Source organism: Octopus sinensis, linkage group LG4, assembly GCF_006345805.1.
Source record: "Octopus sinensis linkage group LG4, ASM634580v1, whole genome shotgun sequence".
NCBI classification, from domain to species: Eukaryota; Metazoa; Mollusca; class Cephalopoda; order Octopoda; family Octopodidae; genus Octopus; species Octopus sinensis.
In genome coordinates this window covers 18,017,265-18,041,638 of record NC_043000.1, presented here as the reverse complement: position 1 = coordinate 18,041,638, position 24,374 = coordinate 18,017,265, and the positions used below count along the sequence as shown (strand labels likewise).

General features: G+C 39.6%; 1 protein-coding gene across 2 annotated transcripts in view; it reads left to right on the top strand.

Moving 5' to 3' along the window:
- The window catches only part of LOC115210197, a 61,989-nt gene extending 37,615 nt beyond the window's left edge, over positions 1 to 24,374 (top strand). The window contains exons 3-11 of one of the 2 annotated variants that reach the window (XR_004998643.1): positions 1,907 to 2,027; positions 8,889 to 9,064; positions 12,213 to 12,356; positions 13,439 to 13,625; positions 16,994 to 17,124; positions 18,461 to 18,597; positions 19,316 to 19,405; positions 22,830 to 23,127; positions 23,158 to 24,374. Coding sequence is in view for 1 of the 2 variants with exons in the window: in XM_029778664.2 (XP_029634524.1) it covers positions 1,907 to 2,027; positions 8,889 to 9,064; positions 12,213 to 12,356; positions 13,439 to 13,625; positions 16,994 to 17,124; positions 18,461 to 18,597; positions 19,316 to 19,405; positions 22,830 to 23,022 (1,179 nt within the window). In the remaining variant the exon portion in view is untranslated. Of the gene's footprint in view, positions 1 to 1,906; positions 2,028 to 8,888; positions 9,065 to 12,212; positions 12,357 to 13,438; positions 13,626 to 16,993; positions 17,125 to 18,460; positions 18,598 to 19,315; positions 19,406 to 22,829 lie in introns of both variants that reach the window. The other variant, XM_029778664.2, reaches the window with a different exon arrangement.

Here is a 24,374-nt window from a genome sequence, read left to right as displayed (position 1 = left end):
ATGATGTGGGGTGTGGTTGGCATGACTCATCTGCAAATTATTTTTCATTGCAGTGATTTTATTATTTTGGTATTATCTAACACAATCTATAAAAAAAATGTTAATACCTTATAATTATTACCTGCAAAATATTAGCTCTTAATTCACAATACTTATTTAAGATTTAGCAGACATTTTGTTATTGGTCTCAGTTCAGTTGTGCAATCTGTATTATATATATGTATATATATATATACACACTCACATACACACACACATATCATATATACATATGCACACAGGCAGAGAGCAGGCAGAAACGTTAGCACGTTGGGCGAAATGCGTAGCTGTATTTCGTCTGCCGTTACGTTCTGAGTTCAAATTCCGCCGAGGTCGACTTTGCCTTTCATCCTTTCGGGGTCAATAAATTAAGTACCAGTTACGCACTGGGGTCGACATAATCCATTTGTCTGTCCTTGTTTGTCCCCTCTGTGTTTAGCCTCTTGTGGGTAGTAAAGAAATATATACATATTCACACACACACACACACACACACACACACACAGTAACTTGAGGATATTCCCTGACATATCTTCCCCGTCCTTTCTCATCCAGCTGGGGTATCCATGTATCTCCTCTACAGCAAGAACCTGTTCCTGACCCTTTATCATACTTTAACCTCTCATCCCCTAGCCATAAAACCACTTCCCTCTATCTTCTCTCCCCGCCCCCCACCATCAATTGAGGAGTCTTCTCTTATGACCTCGCTTATACTAGTGCCAAATAAAAGGCACCCAGTACACTCTGTAAAGTGGTTGGCATTAGGAAGGGCATCCAGCCCTACAGAACCATGATGAAGCAAACATTGGAGCACAACGCAGTCTTCCGTTCGCCAGTTCCTGTCGAAACAACCAGCCTATGCCATGGAAATCTTCAAAGCCACAGTCGAACCAATTCTACTATATGGCTCAGAAACCTGGACGTTATCAAAGAAGCTTGAGAGGCGGTTGGATGGAACCTACGCTCGCCTCCTTATGAGAGCTCAAAATCTCTCGTGGAAGCGCCATCCAACCAAACTGCAAATATATGGGAAACTACCACCTGTGTCATCTCTTGTGAAAGGTAGGAGAGTCCAGTTTGCTGGACATTGTTGTAGAGCTGAAAAAGAGGTAATTTCTACTCTTCTCCTCTGGAAGCCATCTACTCGCAATACCAGAGGGCGCACACTCTCCTACCCTGATGTAATCTCCAGGGATACAGGCATCCAGCAACAGGACCTCCATAATGCTATGATGGACCGTGAAGTCTGGTGTAGCATGGTAAATTCCATTGTCTCAACCACGGTCAAACAATGATGATGATGATGCCATGGAAAGTAGACATTAAATGATGATGATTGAAACAGAATATTTATTATATAAAATCTGTTCTGTCCGTCTGTGTGTGTGTGTGTGTCTTCTAGGATCTTGGGCATCCTCCATCCGATTGCGCTCATATTTGATATGTAGATACCAATGGTATCAGGGCATGTGTAAGTGTTGAAAAAATTACAAAAATCAATTCCAGGTGAGAATGCGATCAATAAAGTGAATAAAATCGCTTTTCTTTGGATTAGAAAAAAAGTCTATATTTATTTCTTCTTTTGCTGGTGTCTCAAATTTAGGTTAAATCAGTGTTTCTCAAAGGGGAGGCCTATAGGATGGTCGGACAAGTTGTTTTGAGAAAATTTGGTTTAAATGTTTGGCAACTCAGCACCGTCCATTGGACGGGAGTGGGGTGTTTAGCTCGTACATATATGTATATACACACACACATTGTTATAGATATATGTGGTGAATACATAGTTTCTGTTTAATGCTGCAACTTTTAACTGAATAAAATTAATACAAACCTTAAAAAGGAAACCCAAATTCTTGTTTAATTACAGATGAAATACATTCAAATGCAGACTCACACAACGTATGTACCAAGCCGGTTGAAAACACCTCTTCATTTTCCACCAAATTCTACCAAACACGATGCTCGTGTGTTGAGTGATAAAATTACAGGTAGACATCTTTTTCAACATTGGTACTAATTTAATGGTCAGCATGTGATACTGTGAAGGTAATACTTTTAAAACTATCTATTTTGCTGGCAGTATAGATGGTTTCAGTCAATGAGTTGAGCTGGCAGAATCATTAGCACGTCGGGCGAAATGTGTAGCCGTATTTCGTCTGCTGCTACGTTCTGAGTTCAAATTCTGCCGAAGTCGACTTTGCTTTTCATCCTTTCGGGGTCAATTAAATAAGTACCAGTTATGCACTGGGGTCGATATAATCGACTTAATCCGTTTGTCTGTCCTTGTTTGTCCCCTCTGTGTGTAACCCCTTGTGGGTAGTAAAGAAATTGGAGGTGAGAGGTCAGTATGTATCCTATCATTGTAAATTAATACTAATACTGGAGATTAGGTACAAGTCACTAACTGTAAACTGTGCTAGTCTTGTGAAATTGAAAGTGTTTTGATAGTAGGTAATTCAACTCCTCCTGTCGGTATAAATCAGAGAGGAAAAGACTCCACCAAGCTGACTTATCCTATTACACATATATTAGGTTTTCAGCACAAACTACTTCTCTCCTAAGTTACTTTGGTATTTGGTACATGATCAAATGTGAAATGGCTATATGCATCAGATATGTATTGCCAGCTCATGGGTTATGATTTCTGATCCACTACAATCATTTCGATATGTCTCTGGAAAGGACTTCATTATTTAGACTTATCTGTTATTTTAGCACCATGTAAATAATGTTAAGCAATGTCTCTTGTGAAGCTCTTTGAACCTTAGATTAAAAAGAAAAGCAATAAAAGAAGAGCCATTTGTGTATCATACTTAATGTAAATACATTGCAAAAAACAAATTTACTGAGGTATCTCTTATGGATGTGCAGTGTTTAAAAACAGAATATATATTGGAGGTGAACAAAAACATCGTAGCAGCAGTTGGTGAAAATGTTAGATACATTTCTGACCGTTTAGGCAGAAATATACTTATGTCTTGTGTTTAAATTCAAATCCCATTGAAACAAGCTTGTGCTTTTTATCTCTCCAAAATTGATTAAATATTTCCCAATTTTATAACAGCATAAGGTTTGGGATAGAAGTGGCTTCCAGTCAGTTACCTTTGCTAAAGAGAGTTCTAGAAATATCAGCTAAATCTCTCTGAAATCCTATTCAAGAGGATAAGGACAGGTTGGTTATATAGTTCAACATAAATATAGAATGTAGACAAGATAATTACTACTGGAATGTCCTTTATCATAGTCCTACTTAATTAAGGCTGACCAAGGAAGTAAGTTTCTCTTGACTGCTAGAAACAGCATACAAAACTGCCCTCAAATCATATTCAACTGTCTTTTAAAAAAAAGGACACTTTGATAATGTAGTCCTAGAAATACTGTTTCCGGACAGAATCATTAAAACATCTGGAAGAATGAATTGCAATAATTGTTCCTACCCTATACCTTCATGAGTTCAAATCCCACCTAGGGCTACTTTTCATTCTTTCAAGCTTGATAAGTACAGTACCAGTCTCATCATATCCTGGATGTTTCGCAGAATCATAGGGAGGAGGCCAAGAGAGTGTCTGTGTTTATTTATGATGACGTAGGTACCTAAAACTGTCGGCATGGAGCATGCTGACACTAACTCATTCTTGATTGCAAGTGACAGGTGTTTATCTTTTGGGTTTTTTTTGTGTTTTTTTTTATCATGTTGAATCAAGAAAAAAGTCAAAGGCAAAATTCTAATAATTCTGGCAGGATTTCCACCTCAAAACATTTAGTTACATCCCTTTACATTTGAGTTCAAATCCTAATGAGTTTGACTTTCACTTTTGTCTCAACGATATTTGTACCAGAGAAGCACTAAGGAAAAGGTAATCAACTAAACTCTACCTCACCATCTTATAAAACTTCTGGCTCTGTGGTAATGTAAAAGGGTAAAGACCCCCTTAGTCACAAATGGCCATGGATTTGCTCCGAGAAAGTTCCCCTCCAAGGCACAAGTACAGGCAAGGTTGTTTGTGGAAGACCAGCAGTTGCCTATACATACCAGCCTCCCCTCACCATTCCACCAATGTTGTCCATGGGAAAGGCAAAGACCGATACAGCTTGGTACCACTGGTGCCTCAACTCAGTTCTGTAGCTGAGTGAATTGAAGCAACGTGAAATAAAGTGTCTTGCTCAAGAATAATATACACAGCCCAATCCAGGAATTGAACTCACAAGCTCGTAATCGTAAGGCCAATACTCTAATCACTGAACCATGTGCCTTCACTGTGGTAATGTAATAAATTATTATTAGCACTGTCATTATATCCAAATGAGTCTTTGGGTTTGCTAGAAACATAAACATAGGCGCAGGAGTGGCTGTGTGGTAAGTAGCTTGCTAACCAACCACATGGTTCCGGGTTCAGTCCCACTGCGTGGCATCTTGGGCAAGTGTCTTCTGCTATAGCCTCGGGCCGACCAAAGCCTTGTGAGTGGATTTGGTAGACGGAAACTGAAAGAAGCCTGTCGTATATATGTATGTATGTATGTGTGTGTATTTGTGTGTCTGTGTTTGTCCCCCATCACTTAGCGGTTCAGCAAAAGAGACCGATAGAATAAGTACTGGGCTTACAAAGAATAAGTCCCAGGGTCAATTTGCTCGACTAAAGGTGGTGCTCCAGCATGGCCGCAGTCAAATGACTGAAACAAGTAAAAGAGTATTTGTTGATTCATTCCATAACCTTAGTTTTTTTTTATTTATTTAACTGCACTAAGGCCTCATGGGATAAAAACAGCATGATTTGAGGCTTTATTATTTCAATGCCTGGTTATGCAAGTGAAAGGTATCAACCATCCCAATTTACCACTGGCACGGAACTAGATACCATAAAAATCAATCTAATGAAATTTGGTTTCCTTTACACACACACACACACACACACACACCACTCTCACCACCATCCTTCTTTTATGAACTATACTACTACTACTACTACTGTTGCTACCACCAAGTACAACACACCACAAGTTCATCACTTAAAAGGCAAGTAACGGCATTGAACAAGGGCCATTTCTTGGGGTCATATGACGGTTGGGTGTTTTCCTCTGAGCTTCCGGTGCTTTCCTAATCCATTTTCTAAATAGTCAGCAACCCTGGCATTGGTCCAGATGATGTCCTCCGATGGAAAGCTCACAGATCACCACCACCAACCATGAGGATGGTAAGATGTCTGAAATAGATACAACCGACCAATGGAAAACCAGTGAAACAAACTGGCTGTTTCGTTTGCTTTTTCCTCTCTTTTATGGATTTTCATTTTTGTCTGCCTCAATGGTTTATTTCATTTGTCGGTAGTGGCAGTGTTCGGGAGGGGGGTGTTGATAATGTTGATGGTGGTGGTCATATTGTTCTTGGTGGTGCTGTTGGCGGCGGCGGTGATGGTGGTTGTGAAGATTATTTGTGCTAGAGAGGTTTTGTTAAAAAGAATAGTGTTGGCAGTGGAGCAGGGTTGGTGGGGTAGATGGAAGTGTTTTATGATTGTGGGGGAAAATGTTATTTGATGGAGGAGGAGATGGTGGTGGTGGTGGTCGCCGCCGTCGTCAGAATGATATTCCTCTGCCTTATTGATCCATTTTTAAAACTCCATGATGCAGTCAGTTTCAGTGAAGTTACAGTCTTAAAGATTCTGAAAGCATTTGCTACTGTCTGTGCTCCTACCATTGAACATGCCTCTACCATTAACCAGCTGTATCTCTTCTGACATCTCCATCACCATGACCACCACCACAACCACCATTATTATCATCATCATTTGCTCACTGGTGACATTGTAGCTAATCCCGTAAGCAATACAACCACCTCAAACATTGCCTCTGACACCACTACCACTGCTGTTACACATTGTCTTTGTCACAGTGTAACACAGTTGGGTCATTGGCATAACAGACCTATTTCTTTACTACCCACAAGGAGCTAAACACAGAGGGGACAAGCAAGGACAGACAAACGGATTAAGTCGATTACATCGACCCCAGTGTGTAAACTGGTACTTAATTTATCAACCCTGAAAGGATGAAAGGCAAAGTTGACCTCGGCGGAGTTTGAACTCAGAACGTAAAGCATTTCATCCGGCGTGCTAACGTTTCTGCCAGCTTGCGCCTTACAGACCATTCACTCACTTTAGCATTGTCATGTGATCTTTGGGTGCCTTCAGCAGAAGTCACTCTCTTGTAAACATTTGGACTCAGAATATGTCCACCCACCACCCACATTTTTCCTACAGATGTCCGAGCTGGACATCAACTAGGCATAAAGAGTAGTTTGGTTATGAATTGCCCATGAATTACAGACAATTCGTAATTGTACAATTCTTTATGAATAATAATTTTTTTCTTATTACTTTATAATTATTATTATAAGAGCATTATTAAATTAGTAGGATTAGAATTAAATTTTATTAGGAATTTACCACCAGATGGGGCTGAAAATATTATTATAAATACCATAAATCCTTGAGTATAGTCCGCACTTGAGTATAATATGCAGGGGATTTTTAGGGGGCTGTACCTCTGAAAAACCTAAACCATGTGTATAATACACACTCCTTCTCTAACTTGAGTCAAGAAGGTCTATACAACGTTCTTTATTATTATTGTATGTATAACATAATGCAAATGTGTAGCTTTTTTGTGCATTTTGTTTGCAGAAGATAAAAAAATAACAGTAATAACGTTTAATAAATGTTGCTTACTGCAAGTTATGGATGGTTCTTTTATGACTTCATTACTTTCAGGCTTAGCTTAAGGTATTTTCGCACCCGACAGCACAAAATGTGTCTGAATAAACATTGCTGGACAGCAAATAGAGACTTGGACATTGCTTAGAAAATATTTTTCATTTTTAACCTCGTATATAGTACGCACTAGGGATTTTGACCTTTAAATTTTTGGGAAAAAATACGGATTATACTCAAGGATTTACGGTACTGGTTTTTATTCCATGACAAACTTTAACACTTTAGCATTTCAACTGGCCAGATCTGGTCTCTCACACCTACCCTACAATGTCATTTTGTATATGAGCAATCACATCATCAAAATCTCAGGGCTACAAGACAGTGTAGGATAAATTCATAGCAAAGTGATTAAATAAGCATTGAATTTGACAGAGTAATCTGAATACTAAAGATTTAAAGAAAAATGTATCTTGGTGTTGTAACTGTGTAACACCATGTCATAGTTGCGTAATTGTAGCACTATACTCTTTTTAGTCTTTTACTTGTTTCAGTCATTTGACTGTGGCCATGCTGGAGCACTGCCTTTAGTCGAGCAAATCGACTACAGGACTTATTCTTTGGAAGCCTAGTACTTATTCTATCAATCTCTTTTGCCAAACTGCTAAGTTACGGAGACGTAAACACACTAGCATCGGTTGTCAAGCAATGTTGGGGAACAAACACACACACAAACAGATACACACATAGGAAGGGCATCCAGCTGTAGAAACTCTGCCAGATCAAGATTGAAGCCTGGTGCAGCCATCTGGTTCGCCAGCCCTCAGTCAAATTGTCCAACCCATGCTAGCATGGAAAGCGGACGTTAAACGATGATGATATATATACACACATATACACGACGGGCTTCTTTCAGTTTCCGTCTACCAAATCTACTCACAAGGTTTTGGTTGGCCCGAGGCTATAGTAGAAGACACTTACCCAAGGTGCCACACAGTGGGACTGAACCCAGAACCATGTGATTGGTAAGCAACTACTTACCACACAGCCACTCCTACGCCCATGTGTGCCATTGTGTATTAACTTTGCAATATATTCTGTCTCAATGTAGTAATTGTGTAATATAGTTTGTGTGTCATGATGTTCTTACTAAGTAACATTGTGTTGCATCCGTAACACAGTCTGCATCATAGTATAGTGGCACAATGTATCATATAACTTTGACTCAATATGTCTCGTAGTGTAGTAACTGTAACTCCCAATTCTACAGGAATTTGGTGTAACACAATGTGCCTTGTTGAATGACTGTAACACTATGTAACTTCAGGTTAGAAAGTGTAACACAGCATGCTACTAGGATTTTGTGGCACAGTATATAGTTTCAGTGGAGTAAAAGTAATGCAGTGAGTGACTACTTGTTAGTATGTGTAATAGTATATGAGTTTTGTTATTGATTGTGTGTGTGTGTGTGTGTGAGAGAGAGAGAGACAATATCTTATGAAGTAAAAGGCGGGGTTGAGCTGGCAGAAACGTTAGCACGCCGGGCGAAATGCTTAGTGGTACTTCGTCTGTCGTTACGTTTTGAGTTCAAATTCCACCAAGGTCGACTTTACCTTTCATCCTTTCGGGGGTCGATTAAACAAGTACCAGTTACGCATGGGGGTCGATGTAATCGACTTGATCCCCCTTGTCTGTCCTTGTTTGTCCCCTCTATGTTTAGCTCCCTTGAGGGCAATAAAGAAATAGGTATTTCGTCTGCCGTTACGTTCTGAGTTCAAATTCCGCCGAGGTCGACTTTGCCTTTCATCCTTTTGGGGTTGATTAAACAAGTACCAGTTACGCACTGGGGTTGATGTAATCGACTTGATCCCCCTTGTTTGTCCCCCTCTGTGTTTAGCTTCCTTGAGGGCAATAAAGAAATAGGTATTTCGTCTGTCGTTACGTTCTGAGTTCAAATTCCGCCACGGTCGACTTTGCCTTTCATCCTTTCGGGGGTCGATTAAACAAGTACCAGTTACACACTGGGGTCGATGTAATCGACTTGATCCCCCTTGTCTGTCCTTGTTTGTCCCCTCTATGTTTAGCTCCCTTGAGGGCAATAAAGAAATAAATATCTTATGAAGTATCGGGTCTTCTGTATTGCAGGTCTCATTTTTGGTGCTGCTGTAGGTGATGCAATTGGTCTGGCTGCACGATGGATGGACCCTGACGAATGCCAGTTCTACTATGATAAAGAAGATCTGAAATATTGTAATATCCGCCAGGACAAACACCGAGTGTTTTGGTCACCTGGAGATTGGACATCGAATTTTGATACAATGGTTGGTATATATCATCGTCATCGTTTTCAGTGTCTGTTTTACCATGCTTGTGTATAGTCTCTCAATGCAGATTTTCTACAGCTGGATGTCCTTCCTGTCACCAAGCCTCATCTCTTTCTGAAACATGTGATTGAGAAGCCAAATTTTTAATCACATAGCCACACCTGCATCAGTCTCTCTCTCTCTCTCTCTCTCTCTCTTCTCTCTCTCTCTCTCTCTCTCTCTCTCTCTCTCTCTCTCTCTCTCTCTCTCTATATATATACATTTCTCATTGAGTTCTACGTCTATTATTGGTGTCCTGTACTCACGTATGTATATTTATATATGCATGTATATGTAGATGTAGGTACGTACATATATGTATGTATGTATGCATATATTTTATTTATTACACTATATATATATATATATATATGATCAACATCAATGGAAATTGTAGCTGTGATACCAGTGCCGGTTGCACGTAAGCGAACCATCCGAACGTGGCCGTTACCAGCGCCGCCCCGACAGCCATCCGTGCCGGTGGCATGTAAAAAGCACCATCCGACCGTGGCCGTTTGCCAGCCCTGTCTGGCACCTGTGCTGGTGGCACGTAAAAAGCACCCGCTACACTCACGGAGTGGTTGGCGTTAGGAAGGGCATCCAGCCGTAGAAACACTGCCAGATTTGACTGGGCCTGATGAAGCCTTCTGGCTTCCCAGACCCCAGTTGAACCGTCCAACCCATGGAAAATGGATGTTAAACGATGATTATATATATATATATATGGCACTCTGTTGGTTGCAACAATGAAGGTTCCAATGGAACAGCCTGCAAGTGGCTGAGCACTCCACAGACACATGTACCCTTAACGTATGATAGAATAAGTACTAGGCTTACAAAGAATAAGTCCTCGGGTCAATTTGCTCAACTAAAGGCAGTGCCCCAGCATGGCTGCAGTCAAGTAACTGAAACAAGTAAAAGAATTAAAACGCTGATGATAATGTTATTAAATAATTGGAAGAAGAGATTACAAGTGAGAGGTGTTGACTATTCCAACTGACCTAATGATAAAGCTATGCTTATCATTATACAGACCAAATAAGGATAGGAACTGGCAGAATCATTAACTGGTTGGACAAAATGCTTAGCAGCATTTCTTCCTGCTCTTTATATTCCAAGTTCAAATTCCACTGAGATCAGTTTTGCTTTTCATTTTTTCAGGTTGAGTAGGATAAGTACCAGTTGAGCACTGAGGTCAATGTAATTGACTATCTCCCTTCCCTAAAATCTCTGGCTTTTGCTAAACTTTGAAACTGTCATTTTACAGACTGATCCTAGCCATTACAAGTTGACCTGGAAACAAAATAAGCTTGAAAACAAACCACAAAAATACAATAATGTGTTAGAAACTCTAATGATGATGATGGTGGGAGCAGAAATTTTTAATTCCATTTTATTGAATTATTTTGGCTTTTGGCTTAGATACAGAAACCACAAATCTATAGGAGATGGAAATGCAAGATTATAACCTGAAGATGCAAAAGTTCAGGAAAGAGATCAATAAAAGCTCCATTAAATAAATCAGAAATAGTGTTTCCTTTAAGGAGTCTATTGACCCAAGAAGTCATCCTCAATTTTAGTATTATTTGGCTTTAATTTGTAGCTAATGTCAAAGTTATAACTAAGTCTTTTGGCTAAAAGATTCTTAAGGAGAGTATTTATTATTTTTTTCTTTTACTAGGGCAATGGATTGACACAGTCATTGAACAAAATACTCTGCAGTACTTCATCTCTTCATGTTCTGAGATCGAATCCTGCCAAGGTCAACTTTGACATTCATCCCTTTAGGGTTAATAAAATAAAGTAGCGGCCAAGTTATGGGCTCAGTGTAATTAAGCTACCCCTCCCCTCAAAACTGCTGTGACCTTGTGCCTAAATTAGAAGGAATTTAATTTACTCTTTTACTGGTTTGGGTCATTGCAATGTGGTTATGCTGGATTATTACAGTCAAAGCTTCAGTCAGCAGCGTTGAACCCCCTAGTACTTATTTATTGATTTCAGAGATATGAAAAGCAAAGCAGACCTAGGTCTGACCATCACAATCTCTCATTTTTAACTCTCTGCTAAATGATGGTCTTGTACCAAAGTTAGAGGCCATTATTAAGTATGTAATATAATTGAGTGGAAAAGGAATCGGATAAGTTTCCCTTTCTATGGGAAAGATAGAAGAATATATGGTCTTCAATGAGTGAAACTTTGGCAAAGGAGACCAAGAAGTTATGTGAAACATTCCATAAGTAATATGGTCTAATTTAACCCTTTTGATACCAACCTGCATGAGACTGCCCCTATTTCTATAATATAAATTTGCTCTTTATTGAACTAAATTAAAACCTTCCCTCAAAATTCTGTATCATTTTATGTCCCAAACACCAGCTTAAAAATGACTGAATTATTTTACTAGATTCTTCATATTTTCAGAATCAATTCCATGAGGGATGTAGTCTAACTTAACCTTTTAATACCGGTTTAGCTGAAATTGTCCCTAGTTCTGTGACATAAACTTACTGTTTTAACTAAGCTAAATTAAAACCTTCCTTCAAAATTCCATGTTATTTAGCTTAAAAGTGGCACCAGCCATATGATTCCAGGTTCAGTCCCACCGCGTGACACCTTGGGCAAGTGTCTTCTACTATAGCCTCAGGCAGACCAATGCCTTGTGAGTGGATTTGGTAGACGGAGACTGAAAGAAGCCCATCGTATATGTGTGTGTGTGCATTTGTATGTGTGTTTGTCCACCCCACCTACCATCGCTTGGTGTGTTTACGTCTCCGTAACTTAGCGGTTCAGCAAAAGAGACTGATAGAATAAGTACTAGGCTTACAAAGAATAGGTCCTGGGGTCGATTTGCTCGACTAAAGGCGTTACTCCAGCATGGCCGCAGTCAAATGACCGAAACAAGTAAAAGAGTATTTTCAAAATTAATTAAAAAATTTTTTAAAGCAGTGCATTTTAACAGTAATATAGTAACAAAAGAGTTAAATGTTTTAAATTTGCTGAAACCTGAATAAAATAATGAAAGAAATCCTTTGAAAACAGCAAAAAACAGCTTACTTGAGATATTAACAATTAAAAATTTGCTATGTTTGTATGTTTTCCTGTTTAGGTTTTAGTCCTGGATTCACTAATTGCTTGGGCTGGAGTAATTGATGAGCTGGATTTCTCCAAACGTTTGAAATATTGGTCTAAACATGGTTTTCCAGAGCTGAATGATACCAAAGGAACTGTTTCCAGTTTTACGATCCAAGAGGTCTGTATTGTTTCCCTGACCCCTTGAAAATTTTCATTTCATTGAAACTAGAATTTGATGAGGTCTTATAAAATCTCAACATGTATGAATTTTATATAATTATCAATTGTGTTACTGTTAGACTAGTACTAATACTAACTCTAATTATTGCTAATTGATGGGAGTGGGGCCTGGTACAGCCTTCTGGCTTGCTAGCCCTCAGTCAAACCATCCAACCTATGCCAGCATGGAAAGCAGACGTTAAACGACGACGATGATGATGATGATGATGAGGTCATCACTTGTAGATTATAAGCTAATGACAGTCTCTATGCTGTTGCTCAATCTGCTAGAAATAATTGCCAAACTTCCCACAAATCTTTATATATAAAAGTGAAGTTGTGTGTCTGTCTGTCTCCTACGATTTAGATTCCTAACTACTCCCACATTTTGTGGTGCAGTTTAACCAAAACCGGGTATCTTATAGTTGTGATTCATATCGAGCCCTTCTGGGTATTAGCACACGTCTACGATTTTAAAAAAATTTACCATCATTTTTTTCCATTTTAATGCATTTTTCGCTATTATATAAGGGAAGTAACTCTCTAAAAATGTCTATGATGAGTCAACGATTTAAAAAAATTTACCATCATTTTTTTTCCATTTTTAATGCATTTTTTGCTATTTTTTGGCTATAACTCTCTAAAAATGCTTATATAGTTATTTCCCTTACAAACCCGAGCAACGCCGGGCGATACTGCTAGTGCTCTATAAAAAAAGAAGTATATTTTGAGTAAAATATATTTCTTTACTACCCATAAGGGGCTAAACACAGGGGACTAACAAGGACAGACAAACGGACTAAGTCGATTACATCGAACCCAGTGCGTAACTGGTACTTAAGTTATTGACCCCGAAAGGATGAAAGGCAAAGTCGACCTCAGCGGAATTTGAACGCAGAATGTAACGGCAGACGAAATACGGCTACGCTTTTCGCCCAGCGTACTAACGTTTCTGCCAGCTCACCCGCCTAGTGATAGTAAATCTCTTACATTTTAAATAGAATAGAATATATTGTTTTTAAAATGTCTTTATATTTGAAGGTCCTCAAACAGCAGTCCTTTGAGGATGACCCACATTTAGCAGCTGAAGCTGTTTTACAAGAGGGCTATCTTCAAGACCCCATCAACTCTACAACAGAAAACTGCACTTTGAACCCTTGCATAATCACTCCACCAGATGAATATTTCTTCAATGACAACTCAGCTGTTGTCCGAGCTGCTGTCCTAGGTAAACCTGTTATGTCATGATTCTACTCCATACCTCTTGATGAAACCCTAATTACAGTTTTAATTTAAGGTCCTGTAGAGACAATATACTTATGTCAGGCGGTTTTTGACATTAATATATTAATTCCCCCTATTGAGGCATAAGTGAATCCAAATGCCTAGTTTTCATTTCTGCTACAGTGTTAAAGATGATGTCATATATGAACACAAGGTCAGGGATTTATAAATGAGGACTAGAGATAATTGAATGAATCCTAGTATGTGATTACCACCACAAAGTCCAGTCCTCGTTGCAGTATTGTGGTTTATGTGCGCCTCAATGAATCTGAGAGCTATGCCAAGAGAGCGTCATAAAGGGAAGCAACTTTGCTTGAATTAATAGCAATATTTTGATGGCAAACTAAATTTTCTTTTTCTTTCAAAGATGGGTATCTGTACTTGATTCGTTAGACTGAGTAACATCTCCCTGAAATTAAAACTTGATCTTACAAGTTGAACCTCTTACTACCTCATGTGTTGAATGTTGGTTGTTCAACCAGTTCAAAATTACATAACTTGTACAGGAAAATAATTGAAGTCTTTACATGGAGGTATGATAGAAAGGTTTCTTCTCTCTTCAAAATGTGGCCTGATATGCATAGTACCACAATCATTATATGCCAGGTCTTTGTGTCTTCTTATGCGGGGTTCCTTTTCCTTCTGTCTTTCAGAAACCAGATATATTTCAAAAGGAATGTTATATTACATTTATATCAAGACCACAATAAATGTGTGTGTTGTGTGAATCTAGCTTTAAATGCATTCTCAGCTAACCTGAAATGTTTTTACTATATCGTTTGCTAATTCTATATATGCTTCCTGTGCTATTTCTATTGACAGGCTTATGTCGTGTGTGTGTGTGTGTGTGCATGTAATGTTTCTGGTTTCTTATCTTGCTTTTTATTGTCTAATGTCTAGAGGGTGATGATTAATTTAATGCTCTTAATGTATTTTCTGTGTTGCTTTCTTTTGTTAAGGATTTGTTGTATGTAGGATATTATTGTCCCTGCCATTATAATTTTAGTGCATTTACCCACAAAGCAAGATATATGTAAGATAGCTGAAGGAACTAAGTCATAAATTCAAATCCAGTCTATGTGCTTCATTGTCTCTGGACAGGGCACTTTATTCTACATTACTAGAGTTTATCCTAGATTTTGGAATAAGCTCTAAATTATCTAGGTAGATCACCTATGTAGATTAGGCACCTATCCAGAGAAGATTTATGGCACGTAAAAAGCACCATCCGATCGTGGCCATTGCCAGCCTCGCCTGGCCTCCATGCCGGTGGCACATAAAAAGCACCATCCGATCATGGCCGTTTGCCAGCCTCGTCTGGCACCTGTGCCGGTGGCACGTAAAAAGCACCCACTACACTCATGGAGTGGTTGGCGTTAGGAAGGGCATCCAGCCGTAGAAACATTGCCAGATCAGACTGGGCTTGGTGCAGCCTTCTGGCTTCTCAGACCCCAGTTGAACCGTCCAACCCATGCCAGCATAGAAAGCAGACGCTAAACGATGATGATGATGATGATGATAATCTGTTGTGTTTCTGGATCTGTGACATTATTCTACACTACCTCATTTAATCCTTGCCACTGAGGGAAGAGATTCTAGATTACCTGGATATGTTACCTGTGATAAACTGATATCATACTCAGGGGTGTATTTATGTCATTCACTTTACATCATTAAACCAGAGCCAAGCACTGACCCTGAAAAGCTCCTCAAGATTCAGGTGGCATTTCACTTTTAATGTTCCATTCAAAGATGGTAGGTTGGCAGAATTGTTAGAGTAGTTGTAAAAGTGCCCAGTAGTGTTTAGTTATGATCCTTTATGTTCTGAGTTCAATCTATGTTGAGGTCAATTTTGTCCTTCATCTTTCCAGGATCAATGAAATAGAGTACAAGTCAAATACTGGATGTCAATATAATTGACTCTATCTCTCCCCCAAATCTGAGGCTGTATGCCCTATTTTATAAATCGGTATAGTTACAGTTTAGCACATTTTCAGAGAGGGGAAATGATGATAAAATAAAGAAGAGAGGTGTGGAGCATGATAAAGATAAGTTAAACCTATGTCTAATCAGGCTTCTAGAACCAACTTGAGTGAAGACTGAGAGAGGAAGCAACTACCTGGTAACAGGGTAACAATAGTGAGCATTTTCACCGGTAGATAGCTGAAGTTGGTCTCTAGCAGTAATTACTTGGGGGTTCACAAGACAACAAGAAAATCTCTACATGGTCACTTGATCTACTTGATTGTAACTAAATCTCCTCCAAATTACACTTTACTGTCTTTAAGAAAATAACACTCTGGCTGATGCAGTTCTAGATAACTGAAAAAATAAGAATGGATGGTCATGATCAAATGCATTTGATCATACGTCTGCTCAGTCAGATTTGACCTAGGGCTAAATAACAGTAACACTTGGAGGGTTCATAATCTGAGACCCCCTTCGGTCACGACACAGACCATGGGATTGCACCTCAAAAGTTACCCTTCTAGGCACAAGTCTGGGCAAGGTTGTTTATGGAAGACCAGCAGTCGCCCATGCATACCGGCCTCCCCTCCATGCCACCAGTGTTATCCAAGGGAAATACAAAGGTCGATACAGCTTGGCACCAGTGACGTCGCAACTCATTTCTACAGCTGAATGAACTGGAGCAACGTGAAATAAAGTGCCTTGCTCAAGAACACAACACGCAGCCCGGTCCAGGATTTGAGCTCACAACCTCACGATCGTAAGCTCGATGCTCTAACCACTGAGCCATGCACCTTCACTAAGCAGGGTTCATATCTTACTGATAAATGAACACTTGTGGCTGTGTTTTGATTCATTGGTTCAACAAGAGAATAGCTTCTTGGAATTTAAATGATTAACAGTTAAGACAGGTGATACAGTTTGTAGACAGGTAGATGAGTTAGATAAGTGGGAGACTTAACCCCTTAGCATTTAAACTAGCCATATCCAGCTCAATTATCCCACCCATTTTATGTTAAAACCAGCCATATCAAACCTCACACACACCCTACAATGTCATTCTAAAAATAAACAATCACATCATCAAAATTTCAAAGCTATGAGATAATGCATGATTAATTCAAATCAACGTGAATAAATAAGCATTACACTAGACAGAGTAATCTGGATGCTGAAAGGTTAAATTTTTTAATGTTAAATAATTGGGTGACCTCAGACTTTAGGCTGTAGGGTGCTGGCTACTCCTTTGTCCCAAGGAAGGGTTGATTCAAAGATAGAATTTATGATAAACAATAGAAAATAAACAAATACTGAGTAAACATTTGGATTTGTACCTTATTGCAGGTGTCCCTTTTTTCTATAATCTGTCTGAAGTTGCCAACAATTCTGTACGCATATGTCGCTCGTCTCACAATCACCCAGAATGCATTGCTTCCTGTATTGCCATTACTGTTATTATTGCTTTACTGTTACAAGTAAGTACCTGGTTTTTTGTTTTGTTGTTATTAAACCACTTGTCTTAACTATTGCTCATAGCATGGGTTAGCTGTTAGTTAGAATTTAGACATTTGTGTTAATATCTATTGAAAATGACATCTCTCCAAGTAAGGATGGTGTCAGACGACTGACTCGAACTGTTGGTGGTTTATACTGTATGCAGTGGCATAGCTTATAGGGGAGCAAGGGGAGTGACCACACCCTGCCAAGCACATTTTCAAAATTGGCACCTTTCCAGCAATTTTCTTTTTAACTCTTTAGTTCACTTGTGTGATAATAGTCAATTTTTTTTTTAATCTCATGACCTTAGAAGAACTTCCTAGAGTCATTATTTTTTTTGACCAACTTCCAGTGTTTTTTAACTGTCCGCTCAGTTTCCCGTAATGCGTAAGTTGCCACTGACATCTGAAGAACCAAAACAAACCCTAAAGCTCAAAAAAGCTCTATCTGCGACGATTTCATCTCAATTGAAGGAGAGGTGCTTTCTCCGTCCGGGTTGCAGATCCATGGAATAGGCTGCCGGACAAGATAGTGAAGATGCCGATGACCACTCGGTTCAAACTCTCTCTTGACCAGAAATGGCCTGAACTCTTTGCATGAACACCCTCCCTGTACATAACTCCTAATCCTCCTACATGGCCTTGCTTTTTGAGCCAAAAAATTAACTTAACTTAAACTCTGACGTCATAACCTTTTGACATTGGACAATCTCATAAAGTTTCATCGTTTTCAAATCACACCAATGTCAGTAGTTCTAAGTTTCATACATAATGATATTGTCACTGCAACATGAAATTAATGAATGTAGAGACTACAATCTCATGTATTATGACTAATGAAATACTTCATGTAATATAAGAGAAATTAGTTTTTAAATGTTTGGTGTGTGTTGTGGCGCTTTTTTGCTTATGTGCCCCACTCCCGCTAACTTTAGAACCTGTCTATGTTACTTGTTGTATGACCAGTACTATGCCAGACCCTTAACTAAGTCATTTAAGCCTTGATAGCACAGTTGGTCTTACTGCAAATATATATATATCATAGTATGATATGGTTCACTATTTTATTGGAGAGAAGTATGTTATTGGTGTCAGCTTTTGTCATCTGGGTTTAAATCTCCAAGTGCGAAGCATGTGTACTAGAAATGATAATTTCTGTTGAAAACAATTAAATATGAAATGGTTTTAGCTGGAAACCTTAATAGAGTGGTTTATTTGATCCTATGCTTCTATACCTTATAGCTGAGTGGGGTAACCCAACAAAAACTCTAGATTTTCTTTCATAACGCTAAATTAACTTCTGTTCTTTGTACAGGGTTCTCATGACTTGAACAATATGGGGTCTGTCCGAGCCCTATTAAACACATCTGCTTTCCATGCCAATCCATATTTAAAAACTGATGAACAAAGCAATGAATTTGAGTCGGTTTTAAGTGTTACATCTTTAAAAAGGTAAGTATATAATTGCAAAGCAAGCTTCTTAACCACACAGCTTACTTTTGGCAATAGGTCGGGTGAGTAGATTTGGTAGACAGAAGCTGAAAGAAGTCCATAATGTGTGTGTGTGTGTGTCCTTGTCTGACATCCTGTTCTGCCATGGGTTAAAATTACCTTACTAGGAAAAAAATAAGGGTTGGCACCAGGAAAGGTCTCTGGTTGTAGAAAATCTGTCTCGGTATATTTCAACCAGCCCTAGCAAGCAGGGAAAAGTAGATGTTAATGATAATGATGAACATAATTTTAAGTGTCAAAAAAAAAATTAAGTTTGGATCAGCTTGCTACAGACTATGTAAGAAGAGGATGATAGCCTTGTTTTATTGCAAAATTTAAATGGTTTGGAATTAGAATTGAATGCTTGCAGCACAGTAATATATCCAATTCATTGTATAAAATAGTTATTTTTATGAAGGGCATCCAGTCACAGAAGCCCTGCAAAAATACTATGTACAAGTGAGATGTGAACCTCAGAGCTGTTACAAACAAGAACTCACTGAGATCATGGCAATCCATTTAACCCATGCCAGTATGGAAAGTGAACATAAAAATAATGCTGAGAATCAAAGTTGTAAAAGCAAAAAAAAATTTTTTTTTAATAGATAAAAATAACAGTTTTGCTTCTATGCTAAAAAAAAAAAGTTGATTTTCTATTTTTTTTTTTTTTTTATTGCAGTTTGAACATTCGTGAGGAGAAAAAAATGACACATACTTATAAACCTTTGGGATGTGCTGCACTTGCTGTGAAAACCACAAAAGGATACAGGTGAATTTTTGTTTTTAGCTTAAGGTCTGTCTCACAATATAAATTTTATTTCAAGGCAGCAAGCTGGCAGAATTGTTAGAACACCAGACAAAATACTTAGTGGAACTTCATCCCATTTTTATGCTCTGAGTTCAAAATCCACTGAGGTCAACTTTGCCTTTTATTCTTAGTAGGTTGCTAAAATAAGTACCGTCTGGGCACCAGGTCACAGTAATTGACTAACTCCATCCTCCCTAAATTTCAGGCCTTGTGCCTATAGCTGAAAGGATTATATATTTCCACTTATAATCTCTGAATAGCCCGACTAAGGTTTTCACCTAAGCTCATCTGTAAGTCATTTCATAAACCTTTTGGGTTAATACAGTTATCATCATCATCATCGTTTAGCGTCCGTTTTCCGCGCTAGCACGGGTTGGACAGTTCAACCGGGGTCTGGGGAGCCAGAGGCTGCACCAGGCTCCAGTCTGATCTGGCAGTGTTTCTACAGCTGGATGCCCTTCCTAACGCCAACCACCCCGCGAGTGCAGTGGGTGCTTTTTATGTGCCACCGGCACAGAAGCCAGTCGAGGCGGTGCTGGCATCAGCCACGTTTGGATGGTGCTTTTTATGTGCCACTGGCACAGAAGCCAGTCGAGGCGACGCTGGCATCGGCCACGTTCGGATGGTGCTTTTTATGTGCCACCGGCACGGAAGCCATTCGAGGCGGGGTTGGCATCGGTCACATTCGGATGGTGCTTTTTATGTGCCACCGGCACAGAAGCCAGTCGAGGCGGTGCTGGCATCAGCCACGTTTGGATGGTGCTTTTTATGTGCCACTGGCACAGAAGCCAGTCGAGGCGGGGCTGGCATCGGCCACGTTCAGATGGGGCTTTTTATGTGCCACCAGCACAAAAGCCAGTCGAGGCGGCACTGGCAACGGCCACGTTCGGATGTTGCTTTTTATGTGCCACCGGCACAGTTAGTAATATGATAATTTAGAGACAAATCACTTCTTGATAGAATACTAGTCTTTCATAGAGAATAATAGTTGCAAGCATGGCTAAGAAGTTTTCTGTTCAACTACATGGTTTTTGTGTTCAGTCATACTGCAAGGCACCTTGGACAAGTGTCTTTGACTCCATCCCTGGGTTGACCAAAGCCTTCTCAGTAGATTTTCTACATGGAAACTGAACAAAAGCCAGTTGTGTGTGTGTGTACATACTCTTTTTTTTTTACTCTTTTACTTGTTTCAGTCATTTGACTGCGGCCATGCTGGAGCACTGCCTTTAGTCGAGCAAATCGACCCCGGGACTTATTCTTTGTAAGCCCAGTACTTATTTTATCGGTCTCTTTTGCCGAACCGCTAAGTGACGGGGACGTAAACACACCAGCATCGGTTGTCAAGCAATGCTAGGGGGACAAACACATACACACAAACACATACACACAAACACACACACACATACACATTATATATATATATATATATATATATATATATATATATATACATATATACGACAGGCTTCTTTCAGTTTCCGTCTACCAAATCCACTCACAAGGCATTGGTCGGCCCGGGGCTATAGCAGAAGACACTTGCCCAAGATTCCACGCAGTGGGACTGAACCCACAACCCTGTGGTTGGTTAGGAAGCTACTTACCACACAGCCATAATTAATTAATTATATCTTTTAAGTTCATTTATGGCAAATGTTTTGAATATGCATATAAAAGTTCCTGTTCTATTAAGCTGGTTACGACCTAATGATTCCAGTTTTTTGGGGTCGCACTGAGCTGTGCCAATATATTGTAGGATAAATGTAGTAATAATCATAGTAATAATCCTTAGATGGAATTTATAAATATTTTAATGAATCACCATGTGATTTGTGGAAATGTGCGTAGTGATGCATTAAAATATTTATAAATTCTATCCAAGGATTATTGAACCATGCCAGCATGAAAAGCTCACATTAAATGATGATAATCCAATTCGCAAATTCGATGACTGGCACCCGTGCCAGTGGGGTGCTAATAGCACCATCCGAGCGTGATCGATGCCAGAGCAGCTGACTGGTTTCCGTGCCGGTGATACGTAAAAAGCACCATTCAAACATGATCGTTACCAGCGTCGCATACTGGCACTTGTGCCAGTGCGCATAAAAAGCATTCGAGGGAGGTTGTTGCCAGTGTCACTGGACTGGGTCCTGTGCAGGTGGCACATAAAAAGCACAATTTGAGTGTGGCCGTTGCCAGTACTGCCTGACTGGGCCTTGTGCCTGTGACACGTAAAAGCACCCACTACACTCTCAGTGGTTGGCATTAGGAAGGGCATCTGGCTGTAGAAACTCTGTCAGATCAGATTGGAGCCTGGTGCAGCCATCTGGTTTGCCAGTACTCAGTCAAATCGTGCAACCCATGCTAGCATGGAAAGCGGATGTTAAACGATGATATATGTATGTGTGTATGTATGTATATATATATATATTACGATAGTGGCAGTGGCCCGATAGTGGCCGTGGCCAGCGATAGTGGCCGTGGCCAGCGCCTCCCCGACTGGCCTCCATGCCGGTGGCATGTAAAAAGCACCATCCAATCGTGGCCGTTGCCAGCCTCACCGGTGGCACGTAAAAAGCACCACCCGACCATGTCCGTTGCCAGCACCGCCCCGACTGGCCTCCATGCCGGTGGCACGTAAAAAGCACCATCCAATCGTGGCTGGTGCCAGCCTCGCCTGGCCTCCGTGCCAGTGACACGTAAAAAGCACCACCCGACCGTGTCCATTGCCAGTGCCGCCCCGACTGGCCACCGTGCTGGTGGCATGTAAAAAGCACCATCCGATCTTGGCCGTTGCCAGCCTCGCCTGGTTCCCGTGCCAGTGGCAATTAAAAAGCACCATCCGTCCGTGGCCGTTTGCCAGCCCCGTCTGGCACCTGTGCGGGTGGCACGTAAAAAGCACCCACTACACTCACGGAGTGGTTGGCGTTAGGAAGGGCATCCAGCCGTAGAAACATTGCCAGATCAGACTGGGCCTGGTGCAGCCTTCTGGCTTCCCAGACCCCAGTTGAACCGTCCAACCCATGCTAGCATGGAAAGCGGACGCTAAATGATGATGATGATGGTGATGATATATATATATATATGGTGTAAGTGTTTGTGTCTCCTTGTCTTGATATCGCATGAGTTATAAATGAACATCACCATCATAGAAACAATGTGCCTGCTTTACAGTCTTTTGAGTAAACATGGCCAGCCATTGTGAAATATTATCTAGCAAGTGGTGACATGAAGGGCATCCAGCCACAGAAAATCTGTCTCAACAAATTCTGTTTGATCCATGTAAGCATTAAACTGATTATGACGATGGTGATGTGTGAGTGTTTGTTGTGTGCTTCTATACCAATTGTGAACACAAATAATGTCATGTATCTCCTTTTACTTTCAGGGAATTCATCAGTGATTTGGTTCTTGAAGGTGGAGACAGTGCAAGCAATGCATGTGTAGCAGGAGCCATACTTGGTTGTCGCCTTGGTTACCTTCAACTTCCAAGTGATTGGCTAACAGAACTTCTTCCCCAACAAGTCAGCTGGTTAAATGTCAAAGTGAACTCCTTACTTGACATGCTGGGACTTCCATAGCTACTCCAAAAATCTCAGTTACTTAGTTATGTGATGTTCTCGGAGACGTTTGTTGTCATATTTCATCTCAACATCATAACCCCTACCGTCATCATTATCACCATTCTCATCATTGTTATCTATGCTATCATCATCGTTCTCATGATTATGATCTCTGAGATGTTCTAGAATTTGAGTTCTATGTCAAACATATTTGGCTGAAGATGATGGGAGAGAGGATGAAGAAGTACAAAGAGGCTAGAGGTGCAACTTAATCAGAGTTTTCCCTCTGTCACAGTGTATTTTCTTCAGCGTCATATTCCAGTGCAAATTGTGTTTTATGTGTGTGGAGATTGAACAAGAGCTCGACTTCTACTTAAGAATGGAATATTACTTAGCTCAGATATTTATATAAATATTTTTTTTTTTCTGTACTGCTGATCTACTTTAAAAATGAGGTTGTGTCTGAAGAATTAGCACATTGGATAAAACAAGCTCAAAATCACTGAATTTAAGAGAGAGAGAGTATACAGTTTAACAGATGTGTCCAGCGTGTGTTTGTCAGGAGAACCAGTTTAAAAAAATATCTGGTGGTTTTTGAAGCCAGTTTTAGGCTTTTTTTATTTATTGGTTGGACCAAGCTGAAAAGTATGGAAGTCAGGGAGATAGTTCTGTGTTTAAAGATTAGACAAAGTAGTTTTGGAGGTGAAATATAATAGTATAAGGAAAGAACAGGCAGATATTGATGGGTCAGTACTGTTGATAATGGGACTGGCAATAAAATAACTTTCTGCTAATGAAAATGATGTTAAATTGTTGCTAATGAAAATGATGTTAATAATAATAATAAACATTGTGTACAGTGCTCAGGTGCACTACAATGTTAAACTGCTGTTAATGAAAGCAATGTTAAACTGTTTGTAATTGAAAATTTTATTAAACTGTTGGTAAATGAAAGGGTTGTTTGAAGTGTTGGGAATAAAACTTGTTTGAAACTTGTTAAAAAAATTGTTAGTAACGGAACAAATATAAAATAATTGTTGATAATGAAATGAAAATTGTTGATGATAAACCAGTTACCAACAAAGCTGTTGGTAAATGAACCTTTAAAACTATATATATATGTGTATGGAACTGTTGGCAATAAGGCAGTTGCAATTAAATTGTTAAATTGTTAGAAAATGTTTATTTTTCTAAAACTAACAACAGAAAAATTTATATTTCAAGATGTTGGTAATTGTCAATATAATAACTATACTCTTTTACTTGTTTCAGTCATTTGATTGCGGCCATGCTGGAGCACCGCCTTTAGTCGAGCAAATCAACCCCGGGACTTATTCTTTGTAAGCCCAGTACTTATTCTATCGGTCTCT